A 10,213-nucleotide genomic window follows, 5' to 3' on the forward strand; every position below is an offset into this window, starting at 1 on the left:
CAAGTCTTCTCACCCATTCGCAATACCACTCCTGAGGAAAAATCTGCGAGGGCGTCAAAAGAAATCTTTCACAACTGCCCTGAGTGGATTCTTAGGCCCCCTGAGCTATAACTCCCACCTCGGGCCATGAACACTTCGGGGGGGTGGGGATGCTGCTGCAAAGCCATCCCCATAGAAACAGTGCAGGCTTGAATCCAATGGCAGCAATAAATTCCAGTTGAAATTTTGCCATTGAGCCACAAAAGTCAGAAACATAAGTGTAAGGAGCAAGAAAGCAGTAGTAACCTCTTAAGATATGCCTGAAGAAAGCCTAAGGGTTTTCTGATCAGAATTGTCCTGAGAGTGAAAGATCCAGGGCTACATGCAAGACTTGGAGTGTCACTGGGTCTCATCTGTAAGATGAAGCAGCTATATTGGATAGATTCTAAAATTCCTTCCTGCTCTTATATATAGATTTCTCCTTCCCTCCTTTTCCATAGATTGGGTTTCTGTTTGCTTATGTGATCTTCAGGCTCCTGACTTTTCCTTCTACCCCAGAAACATTTTCTTGTTCTGCATGCCCCCAAATTAGGTAGGGAGGGCTCTTATCCGGGGGAGGGCTCTTAGGTGTGTGTCATTTGGTGTCCCCGTGAAACGATGGACATCATCATGAGCATCAGCAGACATTTATTTAGTAGGCTAAGGTGCCAGTAAGGTTTTCAGGAGTCTTTGCCTTCTTTTAAGCAACGTTTACCCAATGTGACAAGCAAATGCTAAGCCTTTGTTGCACATTTTAAAAGCCTCATCTCTGCAGTGACGTAAGACGTCACCAAGAAACAGTCTGAAAAACCTACTTTCCAGCCCTGTCTTCGCTCAGCTTCCCGGACCAGAACACCAAAACCTAACAGAACAGTTATAGCACATAAGTGATGAGAAGGAAATAGTCTATTTACTTAAAAGCTCTGGAGAGAGAAAAAAATTTCTCTCTCCCCTACAGAGTCTAGAAATCTGGATTAGAGAACATAAGGGATGTGAATAGGGAAAATGTAAACTAGTACATCTGGGAAATAAAGGAAACAATCAGAAACCCAGATATTTAGTGAGAAGGAGAAACCAGGACAACAGCCAAACAGATCTAGAGGGAGAAATGGAAGTTAGCAGACATCAAGAGCAGCAAAAGGGGAAAGAAGGCAAAAATAGAGTTTTAAGGGCTCTGTTCTCTTTATATCTGGAAGTAGAGAGCAGCATCTCTCAGACTATCAAGCCCTGAGCCTTTCAGCCCTAGGTATCCCTGGGTCAAAAGGAAAACATTTCTGAGTAGATAGAAAGTAACTCAGGCATGGTGCAACAGAGCACCGGAGCAGGAAGCAGAAAACCTGGCTTGCAATCCAGCCTGGACCTTGAAACTGTGTGACCTTGAGCAAGTCCCTTCTTCTCCGTGGGCTTCAGCTTTTGGTCTTTAAATAATAACACATCACTAATATTTGCGGAGCATTTACCCTTTGTCAGGTACTATGCTAGGCCCTTTATGTATTTCTTCTTTTTTATTCCTCCCAACTCCTCCTCATTACCTCCATTTTTAAACACTTTTTTTATTGTGGTTAAATATACATAACAAAGTTTACCATTTTAACTATATGTAAGTGTAAAATTCAATGGCATTAAATATATTCACAATGTTGTGTGACCACCACCACCATCCATCTCCAGAACTTTTTCATCTTACAAAACTGAAACTCTATACCCATTAAACTATAATTCCTTATTCCCCTCTCCCCCCAGGCCCTGGCAACCACTTCTTCTACTTTCTGTCTCTGTGAATTTACCAATTCTAGGTACCTCATATAATGGAATCATAATAATGTTTGTCCTTTTATGTCTGGCTTATTTCACTTAGCCTACTGTTTTCAAGGCTCATATACGTGGTCGCATGTATCTGTACTTCATTCCTTTTTATGGCTATACTTCCATTTTAAAGAAGAGAAATCCAAGCCTTAGAGAGATTAAGAAACTTTCTCAAAGTTACAGAGATTAGAAAGTGCTAGAACCGGGGCTTTAACTCAGGTCTGTTTGATTCAGAGCTGGCACTCTCAATCACTGTGCTCAACGAAAGGGTCAGATCTCTAAAGTCCCTTCCAACTCCAACATGGTATGAATTTTATGTTAAGTGCTGAGTCCTCTGATGTCAGAAAAATGTCCATAAAAAAACCTTTTTTTGGGTTTGACCTAAGATATTCCCGTTCTGGAAACAAACATATTCTTCTCACTTAGCTACCCTGGGTCACATGCAAAATCTGGATAGCTTACCGGATGGACAAATCATTGTACTTGTTTGTCTAGTGTGTTGCACAGGCCATGGGTACATTACTAGGTGTGGGTGGCAAAGGAGTATGTGTATATATTTAGGAGAGACAAGTAAGGAAGAGAAGATGGGACAGTCTCCCTTAGAAGTAGTCTATAGCACCAGTTACAGAGCCAATTCATAATTACGGACTCTACCAATTAGCGTTGGTCCAATGCTAACAGTAATTTTAGGCAGGTGCTTACATAGTGCGCTTTGTTTCTTTAGTGGCTGGGTGATGCTTCACCTCTGTAGAACAAAGCCTTTCATCTAACAATTAGAAATATGGCTCAAGACGCGCATACCTGTGAAAGGTAACATAGTCGCTTAAATTCACAGTCAGGTATAAATCATATCAAATTCTGTTCATGGAAGCAGGATACAAGAGAGCCTAAGTGTGGCTGTGGGCAGAGCAGAGAGGGAGCCTGACAGGAAGATTTAGCATTGAGCAGCTCATTTTCCTATGTCCTGATTTTGGCCAGGTTGAGCGCAGGTAAGATTTGGGAGGAACAGGGTGGAAAGTTTGATGGGAGGGGCAGTTCTCCGATAGGTACTATGATTCTCATCCTTGGCGGCACATTGGAATCACCTGAGGAGCTTTACAAATGTACTGATGCCTGGATCCCACCCTCAGGGATTCTGAATTAATTGGTCTGGACTGTGGCCTGGCCATCAGAATTTTTCCGGTAATTCTAATAGGCAGCAAAGTTTGAGAACCACTGTTCAACTACTCCACCCACTGTGCACTGCCCACCTATTTTTCTCTTTATTCTCCCCAGCCATTCTCTCCTAAGCCTAAAGCCGCAGTGTGATGGGCCACCAGATTTAGACAGTCCCCTGGGTTCCCTTTTCCTTGTCATTTTAGCTCTTTATAAATTTAAACAAGCATGTCCAGGTCTTAGTCCTATGTCCATCCCAGACTTTGCATGTGACCCAGGATAGCTTACCTCACCTTATCTGCTATCTAGGGACACAATTACCTGCTTAGTTTATTCCTGTATTTATGACTCCATTCGTGTCTACCTAAGAATCCTGCCCCCCTTTTCGGGATAGGCAGTGAGTGCAAAGTGCTGAGAAATAGAGGGTTCCTCTTACAGGTGGCTGTTGATCCGTCACCTTTCACCAGGGACTAAATTTACCTTAAAGAAGAGTGCAGATCAAATTCCGCATCAGAAAGCAAGTTTCATTAAAGAGCAAGAAAGGGGACAGTGTTTCCCAGGAGAAGATGAAAAGAAAAGGATTTCTTTTCTTGTCGGAAGACTTGACAAAACAGCAACTTGATATCAAATGTTCAATGCTAATTAACAAATGCTCAGTAGAAAGCTTCCATCTGATTCCCTCTCCCTTACTGAGGCCAGAGAGCAAATGGCAGGTAGGAGCCACACAGGGCCCTTTCTCTAGCATTAGGGAAGTCACACAATGTTGATGGGCTTGAGAAAGCCCTGGACAAGAGTCAAAATTCTGAATGCTTTCTTCACTGAATTACTGTGTGAACTTGGAAAAGTCACTTAACCTCTCTATCTTCGATTTCCCTATCTGTAAAAATGAAAAACACTGCACCAACCTGTGACTTGCTGTAATTGAAATAGACACTCCTCTTCCTCGTTGTAAGGGTCAGGCCTGGAAGCGCACAGCTTACCTGTTTCAAAGCCACAATTCACAATGTTAAGATCCTTATGATTATCTGGAGTGTCAAAACATAATTCAGTAAAATGTTTTTGATTAAAAAAGACAGCAAAATTTATATTGAAAAGCAAAGTGGATATTACTAATACTAGGTTGTTTCAGCTTCCCACAAAAAGATCCCCTACCCTTGACATATACCAATGATATTAGCCAACGTCTTACCTCAGAAATTAATAAGATTAATAAGCAACATGAAAAATAGATCTAATTTTACTATTTGTGTATTTCAGGTTATTTTGATGGGCCACTGACAATGTAAATTCTCTAATCCATAATATTCAGGATTCCTCCCAAAATTTAAAGTCCCACATGCACATATTAATATTATTTGTAAGAGTTTTTCAAGGTTGTGTCCCCACAATATTTCTCTGAGGAAGATAGCACAAAGACAATATTGCCAGTTTACAAAAAGGGAAATGGGGGCACAGCGTGGAGTGACTGACCACCGTGCCTTAATTTACCAGCCAGGCGAGAACAGAAGTGGGATTAGAAAAACGTGGGTTTACTGATGCCCAGCAAACCACAAAACTGAGGATTTGCGGTCACTTCCTATAAGTAAGGTAAACTCTTAGAAAGTGGGAAACCCATTAAGACTCCTTTCCAGGCAGAAAAGGAATTCTGAGTACCTGGTCCAGGAGGCATCTCACCCCTACTTACCTTCTCTCTGAAGAGGAGGTAGCTTCTGTGGTGGTGAGGTAAGTCATTTCTAGGCATTCAAACCAGGTTGGGGCTGAAAGGGGCTTTAGACACCAGAAGCTGCCTGGTGGCTCCTTCAGCATTTTTTCCATTGTTTCAGGAGGAGCTCCCCTCCCCCCAGGTTAGAGCTAGGTGGGCCTCTGTAGGTCTCTTCAGTCTCGCATCTCCCCAAATCCAACTGCCCTTCATAGTGACAGTGTGTGTGTGTTGCAAGAGGACAATGGAGGAAGAAGGTTAGAGGAGAGGGTACTAAATAGGAGACAGCTCCTTAAATAAGCATGAACTCTATAAATTAGGTGTGGTCCTGGTGATTTGTGGAGTAACCATTCGGCTATTATTCTGGGAGAGGAGGGGCGGAAGGTAAAGGGGTTTAGTGTTCCTCAGAGAGGAGTCCTGAAATGACTTCCTTGGAAATTCTACCTTGCAGCCTCCCACCCTGAGAAACTTGTTTTGTGGAGGGGATCGGGGTAGGGTGGGAATGGAGGTGAGGGAGACAGGACCAAATATGGGGTATTTTGGCGCGTGTGTGTGTGTGTGTGTGTGTGTGTGTGTGTGTGTTGATGAGGGATGGATGTTCTGGGCTCCCCCTCCCCCTCTGGCCTTCAGACCTCTGAGGCGATCAGACCACCCTCTCTGGAGTCCACGTTTTCCAGGCTCAGTGGATCCTTTATCCAAAGAAAAATAAGAGAAGCCTATCGCTTTGCTCTATTGAGCAAGGCTGTGTTTCCCACTGTGCCCCCCTTGAGCTTGCTGGGGGGGGGGGGGGGGGGGGGGGGGGCGGGGGCAAAGACACGTGGGGGGGGGGGGGTGGGCAGGGGGCAAGGAAAGGTGGACCCCCGCCATGCCCCACAGCACCTGTCACTGAGCCTCCGGAAACCCTCCTAGGCCCTGGGCTCCCGCCCCCATACACCCACCTCCGGCTCCCTGCTCCCTCCTCCTCCAGCTCCCGCCACCCTCCCCAGCAGCTCCTCCTCACAGACTCCCCTCCCCAGCAGCTCCTCCCCCATCTCCCCTCTCCCAGCTTTCTCGCTCCAGCTCCTCCCCTCCTCCGCGCCTCCTCGCTCCCCTCCCCCTCCTCGGCTGCTCCCTGCCCCCGCCGCCGCCGATCTCCATCTCTGCAGTCTGGGCCGCTGGGTGCAGAGGCTGCCGCAGCCCCGGCGGCCACTGCCGCCTCCCGCAATCCCGATATCCATTGTCTCCCACTCCACCCGGCACTCTACCTCCCCCAAAACCATGGCGCACGAAGCCGGGAGGAGCTCTCGTCTCGGGGGTCCCTGCGGGGAGCCGGCGGAGCTTGGAGGTGCGGTAGGGCCCGGCCCGGTCAGGGGTGGGTGGAGGGGGCGCGCGGGGGTAAGACTTTCGATGGACGGGGTAAAATGCACAGTTCTCTGCATCGGACCCCATCCTCACACCCTTCCTTGCGCTCGCCGGTGGCCCGGGATCAGCGGGGCGTGGGGGTCGGACACGGGAGGGCAGTAGCTTGCGCGTGCTCGCCCCTCCCCATGCTGGGGTGTCTCTTGTCCAGGCGGGTCAGGACTGAGCTCTAGCCTTCTGCATGGCCTGATGGTGAGCTCATCTCCCCACCCCCAACTAGCGGTTACTGGTCTCGTTAATTAGAGCCTCCGTATAACCATCCCAACCGCGCCACCCACGCTCTTTCCTTGTCTTCTCCCCAGGTGATGCTAGCGAGGAGGATCACCCCCAAGTCTGTGCCAAGTGCTGCGCTCAATTCACTGACCCAACTGAATTCCTCGCCCACCAGAATGCATGTTCTACTGACGCCCCTGTAATGGTAATAATTGGGGGCCAGGAGAACCCCAACAACTCTTCGACCTCTTCTGAACCCCGGCCTGAGGGCCACAATAGTCCCCAGGTCATGGAGGCAGAGCACAGCAACCCCCCGGATTCTGGGTCCTCCGTGCCCACTGATCCCACCTGGGGCCCAGAGCGGAGAGGAGAGGAGTCTGCGGGGCACTTCCTGGTCGCTGCCACAGGTACAGCAGCTGGGGGAGGCGGGGGCCTGATCTTGGCCAGTCCCAAGCTGGGAGCAACCCCATTACCTCCAGAATCCACCCCTGCACCCCCTCCTCCTCCACCTCCTCCTCCACCCCCAGGTGTAGGCAGCGGCCACTTGAACATCCCTCTGATCTTGGAAGAGCTCCGGGTGCTGCAACAGAGGCAGATCCATCAGATGCAGATGACTGAGCAGATCTGCCGGCAGGTGCTGCTGCTTGGCTCCTTAGGCCAGACTGTGGGCACCCCTGCCAGTCCCTCAGAGTTGCCTGGGACAGGGACTGCCTCCTCCACCAAGCCCCTGCTTCCCCTCTTCAGCCCCATCAAGCCTGTGCAAACTGGCAAGACACTGGCACCTTCCTCCTCCTCTTCCTCCTCCTCCTCCTCAGGGGCAGAAACGCCCAAGCAGGCTTTCTTCCACCTTTACCATCCACTGGGGTCACAGCACCCTTTCTCTGCTGGAGGAGTTGGGCGAAGCCACAAACCCACCCCTGCCCCCTCCCCAGCCCTGCCAGGCAGCACAGATCAGCTGATTGCCTCGCCTCATCTGGCATTCCCAGGCACCACAGGACTACTGGCAGCACAGTGTCTTGGGGCGGCCCGAGGCCTTGAGGCTGCTGCCTCCCCAGGGCTCCTGAAGCCAAAGAACGGAAGTGGTGAGCTGGGCTATGGGGAAGTGATGGGTCCCTTGGAGAAGCCCGGTGGACGGCATAAATGCCGCTTCTGTGCCAAAGTATTTGGCAGTGACAGTGCCCTGCAGATCCACCTGCGTTCCCATACAGGGGAGAGGCCCTATAAGTGTAACGTCTGTGGTAACCGCTTTACCACCCGCGGCAACCTCAAAGTGCATTTCCACCGTCATCGTGAGAAGTACCCGCATGTACAGATGAACCCTCACCCAGTGCCAGAGCACCTAGACTATGTCATCACCAGCAGCGGCCTGCCGTATGGTATGTCTGTGCCGCCAGAGAAGGCCGAGGAGGAGGCGGCCATGCCAGGAGGAGGTGTGGAACGCAAGCCTCTGGTGGCCTCCAGCACAGCACTCAGTGCCACAGAGAGCCTGACGCTGCTCTCCACCAGTGCGGGCACAGCCGCCGCTCCTGCGCTCCCTGCTTTCAATAAGTTTGTGCTAATGAAAGCAGTAGAGCCAAAGAGTAAAGCAGATGAAAATACCCCTCCAGGGAGTGAGGGCTCGGCCATCACCGGGGTGGCAGAAAGTGGCACAGCAACCCGCATGCAGCTAAGTAAGCTGGTGACTTCACTACCCAGCTGGGCACTGCTTACCAACCACTTTAAGTCCACCGGTAGCTTCCCCTTCCCCTATGTACTAGAGCCCTTAGGGGCCTCCCCCTCAGAGACCTCAAAACTGCAGCAACTCGTAGAAAAGATTGACCGACAAGGAGCCGTGGCAGTGGCCTCTACTGCCTCAGGAGCCCCGACCACCTCTGCCCCTGCAGCTTCATCCTCAGCCTCATCTGGACCTAATCAGTGTGTCATCTGCCTCCGGGTGCTGAGCTGTCCTCGAGCACTACGCCTGCATTATGGCCAACATGGAGGTGAGCGGCCCTTCAAATGCAAAGTGTGTGGCAGAGCTTTCTCCACCCGAGGCAATCTGCGTGCACATTTTGTTGGCCACAAGGCCAGTCCAGCTGCCCGGGCCCAGAACTCCTGCCCCATCTGCCAGAAGAAGTTCACCAATGCCGTTACTCTGCAGCAGCATGTTCGCATGCATCTCGGGGGCCAGATCCCTAACGGTGGTACCACGCTCCCTGAAAGCGGGGGAGCTGCCCAGAATGGCTCTGAGCAATCTACAGTCTCTGGGGCAGGGAGCTTCCCCCAGCAGTCGTCCCAGCAGCCGTCTCCAGAAGAGGAGTTGTCTGAAGAGGAGGAAGAGGATGAGGAAGAAGAAGATGTGACTGATGAAGATTCCCTGGCAGGGAGAGGCTCAGAGAGTGGAGGTGAGAAGGCAATATCAGTGCGAGGTGATTCGGAAGAGGCATCGGGGGCAGAGGAGGAGGTGGGGACAGTGGTGGCAGCAGCCACAGCTGGGAAGGAGATGGACAGTAATGAGAAAGCAATTCAACAGCCTTCTCTGCCACCACCACCACCACCACCACCTGACAGCCTGGATCAAACACAGCCAATGGAGCAGGGAGGCGGTGATGTTGCAGGAGGCACGGAAGAGGGGGGCAAACCGGAGAGGAGCTCAAGTCCGCCATCAGCACTCACCCTAGAAGGGGAAGGCAGCAGCATCCCCGTAGTGGAGGAGCTGAGCATGCAGGAAGCCATGAGAAAGGAGCCAGGAGAGAGCAGTAGCAGAAAGGCCTGTGAGGTGTGTGGCCAGACATTTCCCACTCAGGCAGTTCTGGAGGAGCATCAAAAGACCCACCCCAAGGAGGGGCCGCTCTTCACGTGTGTTTTCTGCAGGCAGGGCTTTCTCGAGCGGGCTACCCTCAAGAAGCATATGCTGCTGGCTCACCACCAGGTACAGCCCTTTGCCCCCCATGGCCCTCAGAATATTGCTGCTCTTTCCTTGGTCCCAGGCTGTTCACCCTCCATCACGTCCCCAGGGCTCTCCTCCTTTCCCCGAAAAGATGACCCCACCATACCATGAGCCTGTTTTTCTTAACTGCTCCCCCTTGACCCAGGGAGCAGAAACAGAGCTCTGTAGAAGGACCTCCAAGGTTTATGAACCCTATTTGTCTTTTTCTCTGAGTTCCTACATGATATGTCCCTAGTGACTTTTCTCTAGTCCCTGATCTTGGAAATCGTGCTCACGGGGGGATGACCCCCTGAGAAATTTTTCTTCCCTCCTCATTCATTGTACCTGAGGAAATTAGATTCTCTACAGCTTTCACATTCCCAAGGGAAACCCTCTCCAGATTCCCTGGCGTGACCCTTCTCCCCTCTCCTCTCCCTTTCCCTTTGGCAGGTGCACCTGAGCACCCACATTTGAAACTGCAGCCCAGCCCAAAGGGACCAGCAGCTGTCCCTGGAGGGCCCAGTGCCACTCCTCTCTGGTGACCAGGTCTACCTGCAGGACTTGTTGTCCCAGGACATTCCCACCCAGCTGGTGAGGGTGGGTCCCCTGTTTTTCTGGAACCAGTACATGGCTTTCCTGTCACGTGACCTGCCCACCAAGCCCCAGAGTTCTAGCTCCACCTCCACTACCACTACAGGCCTGGCACCATCAGTGCTGTTTGGCCCAGGAGCTGTGGCTGGGAAGGTGCCTCCAGCAACAGGATCCAGAGAGGCCAAGGAGAAGAGAGCCCCCCTCTTCCTATTTTGGCTTCCTACATGCAAGGCAGAGCCTGAGAAGCCCATCATAGAAGAGAAGCAGCAGACTGCACGATCCTTTTTCCCCCTGTTCCAGAAGGTGCCAGCAATGAAGATACAACAGTATCTGTATCTGGTGTCTCAGGCCTAGGGGGTAGGGAAAAATGAAGGGCATAGGACAGTCATCCCTGTAAACTCCTTGCTAGCCACATTAAGGAAAAG

General features: G+C 51.0%; 1 protein-coding gene across 1 annotated transcript; it reads left to right on the forward strand.

Moving 5' to 3' along the window:
• The first annotated feature begins 5,935 nt into the window (after positions 1 to 5,935).
• On the forward strand, positions 5,936 to 9,870 carry SALL2 (spalt like transcription factor 2). Its single transcript, XM_046654899.1, has 2 exons — positions 5,936 to 6,002; positions 6,379 to 9,870. The coding sequence occupies exons 1-2, from the start codon at positions 5,936 to 5,938 to the stop codon at positions 9,327 to 9,329; spliced, it is 3,018 nt and encodes a 1,005-aa protein (XP_046510855.1). The 3' UTR covers positions 9,330 to 9,870.
• The last annotated feature ends 343 nt before the right edge of the window (positions 9,871 to 10,213 follow it).

The sequence above is a fragment of the Equus quagga genome, chromosome 2 (assembly GCF_021613505.1).
Source record: "Equus quagga isolate Etosha38 chromosome 2, UCLA_HA_Equagga_1.0, whole genome shotgun sequence".
In the NCBI taxonomy this organism is placed as follows: Eukaryota; Metazoa; Chordata; class Mammalia; order Perissodactyla; family Equidae; genus Equus; species Equus quagga.

What these genes read in the sequence shown, in the direction of transcription:
- SALL2 (XM_046654899.1), top strand. Translation starts at nt 5,936, where the DNA reads ATGGCGCACGAAGCCGGGAGGAGCTCTCGTCTCGGGGGTCCCTGCGGG. An exon ending in GGAGCCGGCGGAGCTTGGAG is followed by an intron (nt 6,003 to 6,378) that starts GTGCGGTAGGGC and finishes TCTTCTCCCCAG; the next exon opens with GTGATGCTAGCGAGGAGGAT.